We start from the raw sequence: 21,364 nt of genomic DNA, 5'->3' as shown, positions 1-21,364 counted from the left end.
CCTATATCTCCCATATCTCACCACCATTCCTATATCTCCAGTATCTCCCCACCATTCTTATATCTCCAGTATCTCCCCACCATTCTTATATCTCCAGTATCTCACCGCCATTCCCATATTACCAGTATCTCACCACCATCCCCATATCTCTAGTATTTCATTATCAGCCCCATATCCCTCCACCATTCCCATATCTCTAGTATCTCATCACCCTCCCTATATCTCCAATATCTCACAACCACCCTTCGTATTTCCAGTAACTCACCACCTCCCCTACCTCTCCAGTATCTCACCACCATCCCCCTATCTGCAGTATCTCATCATGACCCCCTATATCTTTTGTATCTCAACACCATTCCCCATATTTCCAGTATTTCACAAACAAAAAAGTCCTATCCAAAGCTAAAACATTATGGCTGGAGTGTCACCTTAGGGTTTTATTGACTGGCCTCTGCAGTAATATTATCACTTGTGTTATGACTCAAGTGTCCACTTTAGCATGCCTCAAGTGCGATCACAGCTTGATAATGGTTTCCCAACCGGTTTCCAAAGTGGGCTTTCAAACCCTACCTCTCAATACCAGACACATTGTCCAGCAAAAGCTTATTTTTTTTCAATCCTTGCATAGTAACAAGCTCTGATAAACAGACACCACAAATTCCCTGAAACATGTTGATTCCCCGTTTGTTATTACTACTGATACTACCAATAAAGAACCTACTGGACTTTTCTAAAAGCAGAGTGGCACTCCCATTCTTTTACCATTTTATCAAAGGTTATGGAATCAGGGGAGACTTCACAAGCAATATCTTTGCACACACACATAACACTGCAAGCATTTTAATCATCAGAATGTACCAAACATCACAGAGATTTGGAGGCAGAAAGGAAGCAGAAGTGCTTGATAGGGCACAGGGGTCAATCACAGCCACAAATCTGCCTCCCTTAACACCACTAAACCCAAAACATCTGGTTGACGTTCTTATAATAGCCTTTGAGACATGGTTTTGCATAATCCCCTACAGCAGGGGTGGACAAATAAATATGGAATTCAGGAGCCAGTTTGTCCAACCCAGTAACCAGGAGGATATATATACGTATATATACAGTGTGGTTATTGCGGTCTCTCAGGAAATCGTCCAAAAGTTTCTTTAATGATTCCACACTCTTGGCTGAAATCACTGCCTGTGGCAGCGAGTTCCAGACCCTAACCGCTCTAACTGTGAAGAACCCCCTTCGCCCCTTGTGCTGGAGTTTTTTTCCACCAATTTTAGGTGGTGGCCTCTAGTCTTTGTTATGGAGTTAATCGTAAAGAGTTTGTTGCTAATGTTGCTGTCACCATTGAATATCTTGTACATGAAATTAATAATTGTAATTGTAATTTTTTCAAGGGGCATTGGCTAGCTAGTTCCTAGGATTTATCCAGCCCTACCGTACAGACCTGTGCCCAGCATAGTGGATGTCACATGTAGCCAACAAGCCTTTATAATCCACGATATTGAACTTTTTTTTATGTTAGTCCAACAGCAACTTGCAAGAACTCAGATGGTGCTTACAAAAAAAGCCCCAATGCTATAGCATCAGCTAACCTTTAGTGCAGTGGTTCTCAACCTGTGTAACCTTAGGACCCACATTTGTCCTTGGTCATTCAGTCGCAACCCAAGTCGCAGTGCACTGGAATGCACAGCATTAGTGTGCGGGCGTACGAACTGTGGGTGGTAGGTGCATTTGGGGTACAATTCAAATGAATGGCAAAGCAGCACACCTCCCACATCAGAATGAACAGTAGGTGCGATTGTGTGGTACAGTTTAACACACTTTACTAGTTTGAACATGCCCTCCAAAAACACTGACATACATACAGACACAATCTCACAAACTCACAGACATTCTCACACACACATACACACTCCAAAATGTTTTAACATTTTTTTAAGGTCCACCCAGTCTCCCTACCTTACGAGAACTGGAGTGGATCCTCAACCTGGGGGTCAGTGTGGGCTGCTGTGCTGGAGCTCCATCCATATGTGTATTGCTTGCACTGCTCCCTTGCACGCCCTGTAGAGGTTTCAGGAGCCAGAATGTGATGTCACTCCGGTCCAGGCACCTCTACAGGACGCGTGAGGTAGCTGTAAGCAATGCACGTATGAATGGAGCTCCCTCGCGGCCATAGCTCCATCTCACCTCAAACTGACACTCGGTGCCGGGCAGCACATTTAAAATGGCTGCTTGGTGCGATAATTGCCAGTGCTCCGCTAGGGGGAGGCAGAGGAGCCCCTCACCTAGAAAAGTGGAAGGCATGCTGCGACCCACTGAACACCAGGTTGCGACCCACTTTTGGGTCACGACCCACCAGTTGAGAACCAAGTCTTTAGAGGACGTTCAGTGAAAGAACTTCAAGGGGTAGTCAGAATATCAACAGCTGTGTGCCTACTGGTCTCAGCTGTATTCCAGCCCTGGTAGACACCACCAGTCACTTGCCTTGTTCAAGCTCAGCCTGGCTATTAGCCATATAAAATCTTTTCATTTGTGCAGACAAGAATAAAAATAATAGCTTTCCAGCTTTGAGCATATCTCTGATTATTGCACATCTCAACGATTTTCAGGTATTAAGCCAGTAAAGCCATTATTTTACAGCATGACATGGAATAAACAAGAGATATTATCCTCATTAGTTGTACACAATACAACTTGAGAAGTGACACAAGAGCACAGGATGAGTGTGAGACAACACAATAATGCAGGGAAAACATACAGAGCAAAGCGGAACAAATAAGTACAGGACAGGTGAAAGACAGAGCCAGAGATCAAACAGTACACTACAGGAGAACATGACAGAGGAACCATGTACACAGAGCTGCCGACAGGCCTCAAAAAGTGAGAATACAGCGGTCAAAGATAACGTAGAAATGTAAACAGCCATGATATAGAAAAAAAATTGTGATATACAATGATAAAACCTATATACATGTATTTCTATGGTTGGAGGTGTGTAAAGGCTCCAGTTTTGGGTATAAGTGAACAAAAGCAGAGCATTCATACAATATAAAGGGACTACATCTACAGTAGGGAGGAAATTATTTTAGATTGGGATGTACGTATAATTGTTTTTTTTTCCTGCAAAGGCTACGCGGTGTTGAGCTAGAGGTAGGTATTTACAGTAGCTATGTGGCATACACTGAGCGAAGGGTTTATATTGACCCCTTTATTTAAACAAAAATAGCAAATAGTCAAACCTGCAAAAGTAACGAGGGAATAACGCCTATCCCACCTCAACCTAACCACTGAATCATCAGGCTCTCAAACAATTCATGCCCACACAGCTACCTCCTCATTTATCACTTGCCCCTCCCTTTTAGATTGTAAGCCCTCAGGGGCAGGGCCCTCCTTACCATCTTGTCTTGAATTGTATTGTGATCGTAATGTCTTCCTTATATTGTAAAGCGCTGCGCAAACTGTTGGCGCTATATAAATCCTATATAATAATAATAATAATGGGCAGGGGTGTGGAATAAAAAAAAATTAAAAAAAAACTATGTGTCCACGGACTAAAGCAGGGCCCAATCTACTTGTCCCTCATAGCAATCTGCTTGTCGTGATACAAAAACTAATTGTAAGCAAGTCCATATGTAACTGTGCTATGAAGCACTTCTTATTGGTCATCGTGGTCACCTGACCGCACTCACATGCAGCATATTAGCATGTGAGCCTAACGGGGAACTATTTTCACCTGGATGCTAGAAGGCCAAACTACCCAAGGCCCAGCAAGGATGTAAAACAGCCCCCCACTTGTAGAAATGATGGCGTCCCTTCATGCCTTCATGTGTCAAAGGGCTTAGCCTATCTCTGGGGCGCCGACTGCAGAAGTAGATGGAAATTGCCTCTCACGGAGACCAGTTCCAGTACAATTCGAGGTGGGGCCCTGGACCCCAGGGTGCTTCCAATCCACATAAAGAAATACCTTAAATAGAAAGTGTCAAATCCCAGGAGCCAGGTAGCCAAAGCTCCTTCAAAATTACAGTTGGTGCCTAACTATTGAGGTGCCTCCCCAAAAAATCCTGCTGGCTCTTGGATTGGACAGACTGGCTCCTGAATTCCTTATTATTTCTCCACCCCATATTAATCCAAAGTAGATATAGAGATACTCACGGATCTTGCAGCAGAGATATATGAAGGCATAAGCATTTTATTGTCAATGTTTCAATGGGTAACAGTCGATCTTTATCATGGCATTGGGACATGGACACATGGACTGAGCGCCATCAAACGTCTGACAATCAATTGACTTATCTCTGCTGCAAGACCCGTGAGGACCTGTATACTTTGGACTTGTGGATAAGCACCCAGGCATTTACCTTACAAACAGTGTGGTGGCTACTCCTGGGACTATATCTATATCTATATATAGATATATATACATATATACTGTATATACTCTATATATGTATATAGATTATGGCACTTTTAACAAAAATCCTTCTTGTCATCTTTCATTTTTTATAATTATGTTGGTAATTAATTGTTTGCTGTAAGATGAGTGATACCGACGAGTGAACAGAATCTCAACTGAAGACAACTACAATATAGTCTGTGTCTGCAGAGGAGACAGAGCCGTGTCCTTGGACTGTATGAGAGATTGCTGAATTTTCATTAAAAAAACAAAGGTATGTAGAAAAAAAAAAAGCAATCTAAGTATTGTGACGGATTCTCATAATCCGCTGAAATATATGACATAATATTGCTAGTGACAGACTCTCCAATGTGGCAGCTGGCCGGGCACACAAAAGAAATTACAAGAATTGGATGAGTGGAACGAGAGACCCACCAAAGGTCTTGAAGGGAATTAAATTATTTTACTCTGACATTTCAAGTGATGGAAGCCGCTCTTTGCACTACTTTCATTTAAATATGCCAACAGAGGTGCCAGGAATGGCAATCCAAGATCAACCCACATAGCTATGGGCAGAGTAGGAGACTATGAGGTTGACTAGAAGACTTTTAAAGGGGAACATCAGCAGAATGTTTTGATACAAACCTAAAATAGCATATAATAAACACACATACAGTATTACATTCAATGTACACTTATACTACATACAATGTGCACACACATACACTGTACACTATACAAAGTACATGCACCACACACAACACACTTGGACTCTGGTAAGGGACCGTCCTTCTGTGATGTGATAGAGCAAATCTTCAACTTCTTGATTTGCTAATATTATGCCTTCCCTGGTTCCTCCACCATCAACATGCTAATGAATGTTTTAAATAAAACCTTTAATCACATACTCTAACACAGCCATTTTTCCAATAGTGTGTTGTGGCACACTGGGGTGCCTTTTGGCTTCCTCAGGGGCGGCTGGAAACTTTCGCACAGCGTCATGCCTTTCCTAGGTGCAGGCAGACCTCTGATGTGAAGGGGGCTCCTGATGTGAAAGGGGGGACTCTGATGTGAAAGGGGGCATTCTGATAGGAAAATGGAGCTCTGGTGTAAAGGGGGGCTTCTGATGTAAAGAGGGCTCCTGATGTGAAGAGGGAACTCTGTATGTGAAGGAAAACACTTTTTTGTGCTTTTGCGTGGGGACCCCTCTTTAAATCCATACCAGACACCTATCTGGCATAAGGATTTTTGGAGGGGCCACGTGTCGATTTTTACATTTTAGACTGAAGTGCCTCGATATTTTTATGCTTCTAAAGGGTACCATAACTAAAAAATAAGGTTGAAAAACATTGCTTTAAGTTGTCATTAATGTCATCACTGGGTCTTTGTGCGTCACTATACAATGCAAGATACATCATCAGGATATTGTACATAGCTTTCTAAAAGCATCACAGCACCCTACCTAAGTACTCTTTTCAAGGGCCATTATCCCTGATGCAAGCAGTGGGCTGGCCCTTGAGAGAAGATATGTAAATATTGAAATGACTTCATGAGTAGATGTCAGCCTGGAGGAGGGGACATTCCTAGGAAGGCCAAGGACCAAGGACAGCAAGGCTGGGGAGGAAAGAACTACAACTTGCTCCTCCTTGATGTTGTATAACATTTTTGTTTTTCTATTCGTTTGACTTGGGCCTTGGCCTCAGACTCACTTGACCTGCATGCTTAAACAGAAGGAAAAGCAGCATTGAAAAATCCTTTACACTTGTTTATGTTTAAATATTAGAAATCTGCAAATACCTTTTTTAATGCTTTTAACTGTGGTCATGTGACTGCTACTTATGCTCCTCCTGTATTAAGTAAGTGGTGGACGGAGCTTTCCCTCCTTGATGACATCAAGGCAGGAACCAAGTAGGAGGAGAGGAGCTGTAATTGCCTGGGCACTTGGTAATGTCGGAGTGAAACCAGAGCATGTGCGTTATCTTTATGTACCTCTCATCATAAAGCGTTGTCAAAGCATGCACAATAGGAAAACACAGGAACCCAGCGTTTCTAAATGGATGATTAAGTGCTGCAGCTTCAGGGCACCCACAATGCTAGGAGGATCAGCCATTTCATATAGCAACAGCAGGTGGGGACTGGAAATCATTTTATTAGCAGGGAAATGGCAGAATCATCAGGTAATTGGTTTGCTATCACTTAAGCTCTGAATAGAAGTGTAAATAAAAATATAAGTACAGGCATATGAAATAAAAAGTAATACTTGTAATGAATGCATGCAGTTACCATAATACAATATTTTTTGCAGTTGCAATCATTCAGGGCTTGTTCACACCAAATCCGGACCATGTCCAGACCAGAACAGTTTGGGTCCAGACTAAAAAAGCACTCCAATGTATTCCTAGGGTATTTCTGGGCTCTGTTCACACCGGCGCAGCAACGCTGCAAAATTGTGGTAAAAAACAGTAAATATGTACTGCACTGCGTTTGCAGATCTGATCCGGACATGGTGTGATCATAGCCCTAAAAGCAGAAAATATTTTTAGATGAAGTGAGTTGGCCAACTGGGTCTGGAGTTCTATGTGCAATTCTAGCCGAGGTGGATCTTTACTTACGGTAATATAAAATCCTTCTGTACCACTGATCATAATTTCTTATGCATTGACTGTCTGTATAATGGCGATGTACTCTGTGTCAACACCCAATGGTGCTGCTGGTCATACACTGACTAAGTTTCGTCCATTTAATGCTGAACAGGCCGAAATTCGGTCTGTGGGTGGCCCTGCCGGGATCACCTCTCTCGACAAAAGTCCATTTTACAATTGATTTTTGGCAAAGGGGCTGGGTAGAAAATTGTCGGAGATTGACAGATTGTCACCCGAATAGTGACTGCAGCCATTCAGCTGGTATTTTGACAGCCGAGGGCTCCAGCTTCAATAATACAATAGCTGGCAGGGGAGATCTAAAGTTTGTCTGCCGAATAGTGACTGCAGCCAATCAGCTGGTATTTTGACAGCCGGGGGCACCAACTTTAAGAATACAATAGCCAGCAGGAGAGATCAAAAAATGGTCGGCTGAATTGTGTCTGCAGCCAATCAGCTGGTATTTTGACAGCCGAGGGCTCCAGCTTTAAGAATACAATAGCCAGCAAGAGAGATCAAAAAATGGTCAGCTGAATTGTGTCTGCAGCCAATCAGCTGGTATTCTGACAGCAGCGGGTACCAGCTTTAAGAATACAATAGCCAGCAGAGAATACCGAAAAATTCTAATGTGTATGGGCCCATTCACACCACATCCGGATCATCTCCAGACCAGACCAGATTGTTTCCAGACCCAAAATGCATCTTAATGTATCCTAATGCTATTTCTGGCCTCTGTTCACACCAGCGCAGTCTGTTCCAGACCAGACAAGAAAAATACTGCTTGTCCTATTTTGTCTTGTCTGGAATGCACTGGAACTGTGGCAGGTTCACACCATTTTCTGGACCAGGTCTGGTCCGGAAAATGGTGTGAACCTGTCCTATGGCCAGCTTCAGCCGCACTCACTTGTCACCACAGAGCACTGAGCATGCCATTTAAAGTACATGTTTACTATCTCTGAGAGCTGGAAGGAATTTGGTATGGATCAGTATCTATCACATGTTAATAGCGGGTTACATTTCTTAGTGACAGGACCACTGTGTCTCCACTGATCTCTACACAATGCCTCTTTCCGTGTGGAGGGAAAAAGTGAGAAAATCTGCCGACAAAGTGCAAACATATTCTACAGTAGCGAGAATGTCATTGACAATGTCTCATCGCATTATCGCACGGAGACGTAAATAAAGCAGACAGGTCTAGTGCTAGCTTCCATGCTAACTGGTACATTCAGCTCATATTCCGCATAGTCATTGCCGTGGAGTATTTCTCCACGTCACAGAATACAACTCTAGTACATATTCCACAAGCACACACTTCAAGCTACTTTTTGTAATAGTTGACTTATTTTTAAAAGCGATATTAACCACTTGAAGACCAGGTGTTTACGGTATGCACATTTTTTGAAATCACACTGCAGTGGAACGCAGGGCATTGTAGTACCGCACATTCCAGTGCAGGCGATTCCACTGCCGACGGGAGGTGCATTTGGGATCCATTGAAATGAATGGCACCGCAACGCACCTCCTGCAGCAAAATTGAAACCGAAACTGAAAATGACTTTTCCCACCTTTTTATATATATGTTTTTTGAATAATTGATGTATAAGGCCTCATTCACACGAGAAAAGGCCGGCACATACAGCTCTGTGCTGCGTGTACGGCCGTATCGGGCAGCTCACGGGAAGGACAGGTGCTGCGTGTGTGATTAGTACGCAGACCCTGTCCTTCTCTATGGGAGTGTGCGGCTGTACGCCGCCCTACGCTCACCTCAAGTGCAGGTCCGTACGGGTGCGGCTCGGACAGAATCCATCCTGTTAGCGTAGGCTCACCCCCACCTGCACGGACCTGCAATTGAGGTGAGCGTAGGGCGGCGTACGGCCTTACACTCCCATAGAGAAGGACAGGGGCTGCGTACTAATCACATACACAGCACCTGTCCTTCCCGAGAGCTGCCCGATACGGCCGTGCACGGAGCTGTACATGCCGGCCTTTTCTTGTGTGATTGAGGCCTTATAGTAGACATTTAAATGTTTTCTATTTTTAATTTTAGTTTATTTAACTTAATTTAAAAAATGTATTATTTGTTTGCGTGTTTAATGTATTTATTTATTTTTTTGCTTTTTACATTTTTTAGTCTTTTTAATTTTAGTTTAACTTTATTTTTTTAAACTTTTTTTTTACTTTATTTCTTGGAGCAATAGCCAGCCTGGTATTGGATATTTCAATTTGCAAAAGCCAATGGCAGGCTGGCTTTTGCACCTGCCCACTGCCTGCTGTCAATCAGCAGAGGCTGCTCCTCTGCCAGCCTGCTATTGGCTATTGCATTTTAAAATATCCAATAGCAGGCTGTAGATGCAGAGGAGGAACGGGGCGGCAGTGGAGGCACGGGGGCGGGGCAGAGGAGGAATGGGGCGTGGCAGAGGAGGAATGGGGCGGGAAGAGGAGGCACGGGTCAGCAGCCAAGGCACAGGGAGCAGAGAAGAACCGGGGCAGCAGCGGAGGTACAGGGGGGAAGCGAGGGGATGCAGTCACAGCGGTCTCTCCTCCCCGCTGGTGCCGGCCTCAGTGGTCTGCCCCCCCCACTGCGTCTGCTGATACAGGCGGGGAAAGCAGCGGGGATTGAAAGGGACACAGACCGCAGCAGCCGGCACCAGCAGGGAGAACAGAGGAGCAAAGCGGCGGCAACTAATCGAAAAGCAACTAATCAATCATGAGAATAGTTGCCAATGATTCTCATTATCGATTATAATCAATTAGTTGTTGCATCCCTAGTAACATTAAAGATGTACTATGGACAGAAGTAAACTTGACTCTTGCAGTAAGGCTACCCACACACTGCAAGGGTTATGTGCTCAATTTCGCCTAGGGTGTAAAAAAAAAAAAAAGATATACTCACCCGAACCTCAGACCCACCTGCCTGTTAGAAGCAGTCCCTGCAACCTTGCTCCCTTTCCGCTCTGGCGGTCTAAGAACCTGTGAGTCATAACGTCCAGTACAGTGAATTGGAGGTGAGGACGCCTAGGGACATGCTATCGTCAGAGAGGAGGAGGAGAGATGCTTAAGGGACTGGTCTAGCAGCCAGGCCAGTCCAAGGTTCGGGTGACAATATCTGTTTTTATTTTACACCTTAAATGAAAATGAGCAATTAACCCTTGCAGTGAAGGGGTAACCCCATTGCAGGGGTAAAGTACACTTCTGTCCAAGGTTCCTCTTTATGATCAACATGGGTAGGTGTTTTCAATATCCCTTTTTAAAGAGACCCTGTCTCCATGATGTTCACACCTATTTTGTAACACTCAACTAATTGTTTTCCCCAAAATACCACCAAGCCTGTTGTTTGCTCAGAAAGGTGCCTTCAGCCATTGCTAACAAAATGCATGAATTCTGCTGCTGGGTGCCCCCACCTTGACTCTGATGTCAGCAGCCCCAGAAGGATCACAGCTGAATGCACGTTCAGAATGCCTACACCCTCTGGTCCTGTATACGAGCTGTGATAGGAGATTTGCCACTATTGACAGAACAAGCTCTTGCTGCCACTCAGGTAAGCGACTATTCCCACGTACAGCCAGAGTCAACATAGTGCAAGCCTGTGACATTGTTAGGGGGGCTTCATAGGGAGCTACAGCCAAAATACGGATGCAGCGGCTCCTCAGAGCAGACTGTTTAGCGTGGAAGGGGAATTCGAATGATTTCTCTCATTCAGCCTACGTGAGATTCTTAATGTGTGCAGTCTTAGGGCTCAGCTCAAGTGTGCTGAACTGCATTGATCTTCGCTGACTACAATCTTACGTTTAGTTTACCAATTTGTATTGAGATTGTAGTCCATCATGGGAGTGAGCTTGGAGCGGTGGCTACTTTACAACACACAGGGACCATGGGGAACAAAAGTAGTCACCCTCCAGAAGGAAGGGCAGTGCCAGCACCAATTCAGAGATGATTTGAGGATCTGCAGTTGAGTAATACACAGATAAGATACATTTTTGTTAATAGTAAGGGCTAGTTCACACCAGCCACAGTGCGTTCCTGCCTGATTCTGGCCGTAACGCACTGGACCGCATTGTGGCCAGCTCACTTTGTTGTGGAGTGGGGCGGTGCATTGAAGTGAATGGCACCATAGCCACACCCTCCGGCTGCAATGCGATCTGCCGCACGGGAACGCAAAGCACATCAATGCCTGTGGTCCGGTCCAGTCAGAAAAAATGCTGCAAGCACTATTTTTTCTGACCGGACTGGAACATAGGCATTAATGGCCACATGTTTCCTTGCAGCCGATCGCACTGCCCCACATCAAAGTGAGCCGACTGCAATGCAATCCAGTGCAACGTACCAAAATGTGTTAAAATGCACGTCAGCATGTTGCAATGTGCATAGAGTGAAATGAAGAGGTTTTATTAACTTTCAAAAACGTTTAAAAAGAAAGTAAACACTGTAATACCTTTGTACAAGGCATTGGAGTGCGGGTGCACACCGGATACCAGTGTGTGTTATAAGCACCATAATGTGCTCCCACCGGTGTAAAAAGGGTCTTGGACTGTGTAAAGAAATTGCTTCCTCTGCAGCCATGTGAGTCTTCACACACACAGCTCTCCATGCTGACAGGGCTAGGCAGTCAATCTGCTTAAATCGCACATCACCTGACCTGCCAAACCGGAAGATGGCAGAATTATTGTCTATACAGTGCCAGGAGGAATCACAACATGCAGTGGGCAGCACTGGGCTCTACAGTGAATACATATATATTATCAGGCAATGTCTTTACACATTTGCCTTAGTCTATTATCCTAGGTGACTGTAATGTTCTCATGCAAGATCCGCTTTACACAGTTCAGTGTTTTCTATGAACACACTGGCAATCTCTGAACAGTGAATTGCTTGCACTTGTACACAGAACAATCAGTGGGCACTCACATGTAGACTTGCCATGGGTTTTTTCACAGTTTGGACAGTGATAGATGTCGATGTCTGGCGCTTCATCTTCCTCTACACCAACACAGCTGTAAAACACAAAAACATAGCGTTATTCTTCTGATTAACTGTTCTTCATTTAACTGCTATACACAAATTGTGATTTACAGACCCCGTCATGCTTTCCATGCACATAACGCCTAACAATCTATCATAGATTCACTCATTTCCAACACCTCTTTTTCAAAAACATGTATTCAATGCAATGAAGTGAAAACATTTTTTACTGGACTGCCCAGCAGAACAGATCACCCCTTTTTGATAATTTGTTTGTTAATTAAAATGATCATTTGGCGTGGCTGCTTTCTGCAAGCAATAATGCTGCTGGTGCATCAATCATTATATAACATAATTGTATTTTAAGTGTGTAAGATTGTAAAAGACTTAAAGTATAATTAAACTTTTTTTTTTGCATATTTCTACTGCTGGCAAGTTAGTGGTCCATGAGGTCTGAAAGGTTGGCGACCGCTGTTATAGACTATTTGCCATTGGTAGCATGAGGGACATAGGTCTTCTACTGCTATCATAGTATCACGACCAGCTATATAATGGCTTTGAGGTCGGTTCTTAATGGGGTATTAGGCATCTAATATCTTCTGCTTCTGCTTTAAGCGAGGCCTGTGGGAACTGGAGAACTAATTATATTTCAGTAAACAACAGACCATGCCATTGTGAAAGGTTTTCCAACACAATCATAGATATGTTGAAACACATTTGTTGCACAAAGCCTTCATATGTGACACCTACACTTTCTAAGAGAATTACAGAAACAGAGCAAGCACAGGTAATTGTTTCTCTCTTGTTAAGAACCCCCAGCATGTTTATTTCTCTTGTACCGAGGTGCTTCAAGGAGTGTGTTAATCAGAGATCAGAGCAGCAAATGAACTCACAATGAGGTTTTAATAGACATAGTAACATAGAGCCAGGAGGCACGCAAACAAAATTAAGATTTTCTGGAAACCGTATACCGAAGATTAGTATAGTCACTAAATTAAATATATGAAAATGAGGCACTCATATGAATCTATAACAAACTCATCAAATTCCAGGCTTTTTTTTTTTTTTTCAACATTTTCCCAAATCCTATTTCATGTATCATGCAATAAAAGCCAAAAGAATGATTGACCCAGGATCTTTTTACATCATTACAGGAATTATAGTGGAGTGGCATGATTAATTTTCGGGGGATTGGCCCAGTTAGCCATGTTTAACATTCAAAAACTTGCCTAAGAGCAGGCATCACAGGGTGTCTGATATTTCAACTGTTAGCTAAAAAGGTTTCTTCTATTTGTGCCTCTAATCCTGGTTTTTCGTAGTTATAAAGGGCTGACCCATGCTTCTGGTGCTAAGCCTCAACTAGCACTTCCCACTAGTAAATAAAAGCACATCAGTGGCCAATGAGTGCATTCTTATATAGCGCAAGAGGGCCAAACCTTGTTTTTAGTTCTAGATAAAGGAGTGAATGGTTAAACTCCTGTCAGTGTTTTCCTTTCTGTGTCCTATTAGGGAGATTTCCTTGTCCTGGAAGCACAAAGGAGAGGAGGCGCTACTCAGAGGAGAAGCCCTCTCCAAAGTGAAGGGAAAATTCCCTTTTAGACAGTTGTCATTGGACAACTTTAAAAAGTTCCTCCTCACCTCTCTTGGGTTTTCCATCACATTCTATTATGGTGACAATAGTGACTGGGAGAACTAAAGATGAGGATTGTCCCCAGTGGGTTAACAGACAGCAATAAAACACCAGGTTTCAGCACTCTGTCCAAATTAAAGAAAAAGTTCTGTCTTTGGATATACTTTGGAACAACAAAGTAAAACCAAGATCAGAGGGGAAAGTAGGGATCTTGGAATAGCCAGTGTATCTAATGCAGGTCAAATTCAACTTCTTACTGACATAACACAGTAAGACAGTATCTAACTCACTATTTTTCCAGGATCATTGATGATTCCTCATCAAAGTACATCAAGAAACATATAATTAAAAAAAATGAAAAAAAATATTCTAAAAATATTCTACCATTAACTGGAAATTCAACTATTACAAACTGGTTAACTCTGGTTGAAGCTACGGGGAGTTTTCGATTTTTTTATCATTTAAAAAGGCTATCATTACTACATCGCTATTTATAATGTGAACCAAATGAGAACAATAAGGAGATAAGATGAATGACCCATCAAGGGATCATTTGTATTTTTTACAGCCAACCTTGTAGTGCAAATCATCTGTCCAAATCATCATTATCTTCTCTGTCCGACAACCAGGGATGCTCTAAATCTAACAACGTTACTCACATTAACACTAACAGGGCTATTCACAAAAGGGTGAAGGGTTTGGAGAAGGCAAGAGACGTGAACAATCTAGGACAGAATAGCTGAGCTGGAAAGTGAACTGAATAGGAGAATTTTTCCAAATCAGCTACTTTGGCCTAGATTGTTCACTTCACCTGCCTTCTCCAAACTCTTCACCCTTTTGTGATAACCCTGTAAGTTTTAGAGACTTTACAGACCAGAAATTAGAAGTACCAAGGAACGATATATTTATCTCATTTGTTTGGATCTGTCCATGCAGTCTCGGCTAGATTGGTTTCTGAAAAGTCATAACCAATTACATGCTCCAGCTTACTGAGCTTCACTGGCAAATGAAGCACAAAGGGATACCTCATTGATGGTAAGTGACAGCATAGAAATCTGTATATATAAGGAGGCGCTTATTCATCTAAATTTTGTATTACTCTTCAGTAGTAGAATTATATTTTCCACAATATTCTTTTGTGGAAGCAGAGAAAAAGTGAGAACGTTAAATTAAATGAGGAGGACCCACTTCTAGAAGCCCACCTCTGGGTGCGGGACCTACACCAAACGTTGCCTTTCCCCTTTCATGCACCAAGTAATACCACAGCCTTTTAAAAAAATTCTAATTAATATGCGTAGGTGACGGGTATATGGTTCATATTTAGAACCTGGAATGCCAAAATCCGCAACTGATGCCAAAATATTTTTTTTTAGTTTTGGATAGACTTGTGAGGGATTAGAACCTGTCAGGTTTTTTTATTGCTGTCTGTGTCCCCATCAGGGAAATTCACCCTCTCGATTTGTCCTGCTGAACGTTATCACTGAAAGTGGAAGAAAATCCCAAATTTTGGGTTGTCATCAAAACAGGAAACGATGGGAAATCTTCCAATGGGGACACCAGGGATTTCCTTTTCCGTGGAGGGATTTCCTCTCATTTTCTTTTGTGCTATCGGACAGGAAGTGAAATCTCCCCAATGGGACATAGATTGAAAAAAAAAAAGTTTTGGCTTTAGTTCTAACTTAATGTAAACATTTCAAAAATTAATTTTAATAGTGGGACGTTTTGATTCTTTAGAATCCTTTTAAACAAAAGAATCAGTAAGAAAGCCAGACAAATAGCATTCCTACAAGGAGAGGTCACAATTAGCACTGATGTAATGGCATTTGACTTAATACTGGTCTAATGCAGTAGAACATGATATGCTTTCTTTGGTCTCCCACATGCCAGAGGGCTGGAGAGGTGTCAGGATGCCGGATGGTCCTTCCACCTCTGTGGTTTGTCCTCATGCAGGTTATGCTAATTGCCAAGCTGTTAGGGATTCTATTCACGTCAGTGCACAATGTCAATCCTTCTGGGCTCTGGAAGAATTCAGGAATTGCTCTCTTTTATTTGTAACTGGACCTAAACTTACGGTAACAGTTTTGCTGGGATGGATGAACAAAGGGTAAGGGAAGAGAAGAACCCGTTCAGATTGGCTGATCCTCCCCAGCAGAAATCACATGGCAAAATTCTTAGGCTTTTGGTCACATGATCAGTACTGGAGGAAGCCTGGAGTAGCGTTTTCTCTTGAATAGCTTTTCATAGCATTATAATTTTAAGAGAGTGGTGAAGGGTTAGAATTTCTATCAGATTTTTACTCGTGCTATAAGTAGGATCTGTACCGTGGAAGCTGTGCACGAAAATTCAGGCAGGGGGCAAAGGACTAGTCACCAAACATTCTTGTGGTCTCCCTGCAGTCTGATGCATTATGCCTTGTTCTGCACTGTGCTGTTGTAAGGATGCGGCCATCTTGGCAGAGGCAGGACTCCACCAAGGAGAACAAAGAGCAGCACAGTAATGATATCACCAAATCTTACTGCAAATCTCCTGAGACAAAAAGTCAGAGGCAGCAGTGCCTGAGATCTCACACCGTAGATATACAACTTTGAGGCTTCAGGCACACTCACATACCAGGAAGAGCACTGCTATTTTTTAGGCAGAATTCCAGACAAAAGGAACAATTCACACTTCTAGATGTTCTGTACAACACAGAAATACTTCAATTTCAGAGTGGATCGACTTTAAAGTGTATGTAAACCCTCTCAATGAACTTCTGTTATTTGCTCTCGTTTGGTTTGCTAAATATACCACTGAAAGCAATTCGTTATATCTGTTCCATTGGTGCAAAAAAACACCTGTTGATTTTGTCAGATATCTTGGGAGCTTCTAACTTCTATTGTTCTTTGCCTGTGTACAAGGTAGGATTATACAGATGAGGAAAGTGGCAAGAGATGAGGAGAGGAGAGGTCTAATTGTAATCCATCATAAATGAAGTAGGCAGTGCTTACACCACGTGCTAAGAAATATACTGTGTTGTCATGACAAAGAGGAAGGTAGGAGCACACTATATTTTTGGCACATAAGCAGTTAATTTTCTGTACTTGTGTGTTTAAAGAGATATAACAAACGAGTCAGGACACTATCTGCAAGGAGTTTGCATGTTCTCTCTGCGCTTGCATGGGTTTCCTCAATGTACTGCGGTGGCGCCCCCCTCCCGCCACACTCTAAAGACATGCTGGAAGGTTAATTGGCTCCTGTATAAATTAGCCCATGCATGTGTGTGCGATAGCGACCTTAGATTGTAAGCTCCTTGAGGGCAGAGACTGATGTGAACGTGCACTATATAAAGCACTGCGTACATTGTTAGCGCTTTATAAATATCTTAAGGGATAATATTAGTAGACATGCGTTGCAGAAGACATATAGAGGAGCTGGAAGTTTCACACCCCAGGTTTCAAATGCAAGAAAAAAAAAGGGTATTTCCACAGTGGGGTGCGCGAGGACCCAGAGGGGAAAATAAAAAAAAGGGGGCTTTTAAGAAACAAGTCCAGACCTCGTGTATAAAAATCTTAGAAGTACATTTATTCAATAAATCGTTGTATACATTATTTAAGATAAAAAACGGAATACAAAATCATCAATAAAAATGCTTTTACAAATGCAGGTTCACCGAATGGTGACAATACCGTGCAGTTACGATGTATATGGTTGTTTGTTATCAGAATGGTATAAACGCTCCTGTAAGTCCCTACATCACCAACACACTTCCCACATTAGAATGCTCTGCATCACCAGGCCACTACATGAAGAAAGAGAGAAACTATCAACCCTTCAATGTGTCCTCTTCTCCCGTCTGTCATTTTTATACTTATATCTATTTTTCATCTATTTTTTCCATATATACTTTCACATGGAATAATGAATTACCATACATATGTTCCTTTAGCAGAACTTCACTACCTCTAAATCTAGTATGCCGGCTGCCTGTTTTTCCTGAAGACTACGGGGTGCTGTCTCCGACGCGATCCCTCCATTTGTGTTTACCTGTGGCGTTTCATGCTTGACAAAACCAATCCCTTGTTTGTATTTGAAGCAGTTTTTCCACTATATTCTCGCTTCCCTGACTAACTGACGGTGAAGACACATATATGTAAGCATTCAACATTTTACATTTATTGTGATCGAGATTAATGTATGTAAAGCATGATTTTACTTGTGAGACTAAAGTGCAGTTCTCTGACCCTAATTCTATTATATGTGGGCTTATTACTCTTATTCTAGGACACATATCTCCCATAGAATTGTCTCTCTCCCCTGAAGAAGCCCTTTCGGGGCGAAACATGTAGGGACTTACAGGAGCGTTTATACCATTCTGATAACAAACAACCATATACATCGTAACTGCACGGTATTGTCACCATTCGGTGAACCTGCATTTGTAAAAGCATTTTTATTGATGATTTTGTATTCCGTTTTTTATCTTAAATAATGTATACAACGATTTATTGAATAAATGTACTTCTAAGATTTTTATACACGAGGTCTGGACTTGTTTCTTAAAAGCCCCCTTTTTTTTTTTTCCCCTCTGGGTCCTCGCACACCCCACTGTGGAAATACCCTTTTTTTTTTTTTTGCTTTATAAATATCTGTAATAAATTAAAAAGTAAATAAAAGTACAAAGTGAAATATGCATGTATTGCAAAGATGTACTATTTTTTTTTTGCCAAAACATACACTTTAAGGGCTTCAACAAAGCTGCTCAAAGCCTGAAGAAAAAGCTTTGTAAACCATTGCTGTGGATGATAAAGCTCAAACTAGATTGTATGTAAGCCAATATTCCTGAGTTTAGGGCCGATGTGAGCTGCTACTGCAATTCTGGAAGTGTTTCAAGAGCAGCCATACACATCTTTAATCTAGCTGGCCATTCACCTATAGATTATCTGCAGGTTTTCTATGGTCAGATGGAAAAAGTGCAACAGATTCCGCCATCTACGCTAAAGTGTGGATGGAGGAATCTCCCACTGGGCCAAGCTGAACAATCTGATTGTGTGCGTGTGTGATTTTGCACCAGATCAAAAAAAAAGTTAGAATACATTTTAGGATCCAGAGTTCCAAACTTCCTCAGGAAGGAAGTATATTATATTATGAAACTATTAATGAAAAGAATATATACGGCTGTATGGAAATGTTTGGCCAATGCTGGTCAAATGACATGTTAGCACAATCTCTGCAGGAATTTAAACAACCTGTATTTCTATAAATGTTACCGCATGATTATAACTGATTTGGCATGAAAATCAGTAGGTGCCCGTCAAACTTGCTTTATAAGGAGAAGCAGGAAAAATGTAATACTTGTGTACCGGAATTTGTCTTATCAGTCTTGTCTAATCTCCTGCACAGCAGTACTGGCAATCAGTACTGGAAACCACCAGGAGCCAAACAGAATAATGTAAGTGATGATCTCATGGCAGTGTAGCTGCCGCATTGCAAGGGTTAACTGCTTTTTTTGTATACGGGTATGGTGCAAGGGCTACTTCACACCAGCCCCAGTGTGTTCCAGCCAGAATGGTGCCAGAACGCACTGGATCACATTCCGGCTGGCTCCCTTTGTTTTGGGGTGGGAGGTGGTGTGGCGGTGCATTAACGTCCATGGCACCTCAGCCACGCCCCCGCCCGCAGTGCGATCGCCCGCACCAGAACATGTGGCACTTCAGTGTCTGAGTTCCGGTCCGATGCAGTCAGTACAATCATTTTTTTCTGACCGGACCAATTTAATTGTCACACGTCGGCTCGAACTATGAGGTTGAGTGAAAATCACTCACCTCATAGTTCTCCTTTAACTTTGTTTCACTGTTTTACTTTATTGCACATGACTGTATATCTGCAGAGCCCCTAAATTAATGGCATCCATGCACACAATAGTGAATTGCGGAGCCATTATTTTGCAATGGCATCTCAACACGCTAAGGCAACGCACCTTCAACACGCATGCAGTGCAGCTAAACTTGTTACATAGTTACATAGTATTGGAGGTTGAAGACACAGGTCCATCAAGTTCAACCTTTGTGTGTCTGTGTGTGTTTGTGCATGCGTGTATATATGTATATTGCTTGTGTTGCAATAATTATTTATTCCAGTACTTTGCAGACCCATTCATTTAAATAGGCCGCCTTAATGCAATGCACGTTACCGCATAATGTAACATACAAAATGCACTGGAATGGACAGGTCTAAATGGGCTCAGAGTCTCCTCTCCCCACTGCGTCAAAGCAACAGATTTTAGATACTGTCTTAACACCTAAGTCCAAATACGTTCCTAACAAATCCTGGACAGTAAATGAACAACTTTACAAATTAGCAAACACTAAAAAGACACGTGCTACGATATGTTGTTGACAAAATAGCTGGCAAAATGTCAAAGCCAATTAGTTTTTTTTTGTGTGTAGCTTGTCGTATGAAGCCTCGAGATGCCGCTCGATATTCTACCCAAACTTATCTTGTTCTCAGGTTTTACCATGATCAGAATCACATTCGTACACAACACCGCTCGATGTGATTTTTGAGCTGGCTGGGACCACAGAGTTGTAAATTAATGAACATCACAAATAAAGTATTAGATCCACAACAAATGGAAATGTACAATTATCCGCACAATCAATATTTTACCACAAACCCATCTGGCTGTGAAAAAGCTGAAGAAAGCACTAGCGGATATTGAAGATTGATCTACCACTGACACCCGGTCCCTCTAGCTGTAGTGTCCCGCTGTGTCTTCAATGGAGAACACTAAATGCATACAGCTCCCTTCTCCTGTACAGAATACAATTCTGCCCTTGCTTACTTGCTCTGCTTACAATGAAGATCTCTGCGGCAAGAATGCTGGCAGCTCTTTGTTTTTAAAGGAAAACTCCAACTTGTTTAAAGCAGACAGCTTTAAGTTCGCAACACACATTACAAACTGACTGTACAATCGCCTTCGTTGTACAAATATTGTTATTGAAAAGGTGCAGATGTAAATAGCATCCAAAGAAAGGACATATAGGTTCGTATGGAAAACATCAGAACATTTTTAAAGGCAAAATAGTGGCCCATGGTAGGTCGTCCACAGGGTAGCAAGTAGAAAATTTTAAAAAAAGAGACATAGGCATAAAATCTGAGTACAGTCAAATTATCTCAAGACCTTAAGAGGCGTCACCATCGTCCCGCTGCTGCCGCAGGACGCCAGCAATCCCATAAGGGAAAAGAGGAAAGGGCTACAGACTACATACTGTGTAGGCAATCCATGTCATGGGCTTCAAGCTTTAGATAAAACCACAAGAACCTAAGAAGGAGTGTAGGAAAGAAGAGAAAAAAGTGAGAGAAACAAACAAAGGGTGAGACAGGCTGCAAGGGAATCGAGGGGGACCACAGCACTCAGAGAGAGCAAGTTCCGGTCAGAGGGCCAGTAAATTACGATCTAGATCAATTGGGTGGATATAGTCTAGCCAGGGTGACCATGTTTTCTGGAAAGAGGAAAAGGAATCGTGCAGGATAGCCGATAGCTTCTCATGTACCATGATACCCATGACTCGTTGCTTAACTTCCAAAACATTCAGCGTTGGCTGTTTCCAAGCTTTGGCAATAGTCTGTCTAGTTGCAAAAAAAATAAAGGTTGCTAATTTCCTATCCCTCCTAGAAAGGCGCGTAATTGGCCTGCCCAAGAGAGCCTCCCAAGGGTTTCTAACAAAGGATTAGTTGAAGACTGATCTCAGTAAATTATAGACCCTG

General features: G+C 42.3%; 1 protein-coding gene across 1 annotated transcript in view; it reads right to left on the bottom strand.

Moving 5' to 3' along the window:
• Positions 1-21,364, bottom strand: part of PHF2 (PHD finger protein 2) — a gene marked incomplete at its 3' end in the record, with an annotated part of 203,084 nt that overhangs the window by 50,332 nt on the left and 131,388 nt on the right. Inside the window, exon 2 of the mRNA XM_018567017.1 lies at positions 11,935-12,020. Coding sequence (XP_018422519.1) covers positions 11,935-12,020 — 86 coding nt within the window. The remainder of the gene's footprint in view (positions 1-11,934; positions 12,021-21,364) is intronic.

Source organism: Nanorana parkeri, unplaced genomic scaffold (genome assembly GCF_000935625.1).
Source record: "Nanorana parkeri isolate BGI_ZX_2015 unplaced genomic scaffold, ASM93562v1 scaffold997, whole genome shotgun sequence".
NCBI classification, from domain to species: domain Eukaryota; kingdom Metazoa; phylum Chordata; class Amphibia; order Anura; family Dicroglossidae; genus Nanorana; species Nanorana parkeri.
Note: the sequence above shows the minus strand (reverse complement) of the source record. Positions and strands in the feature narration are given on the sequence as shown.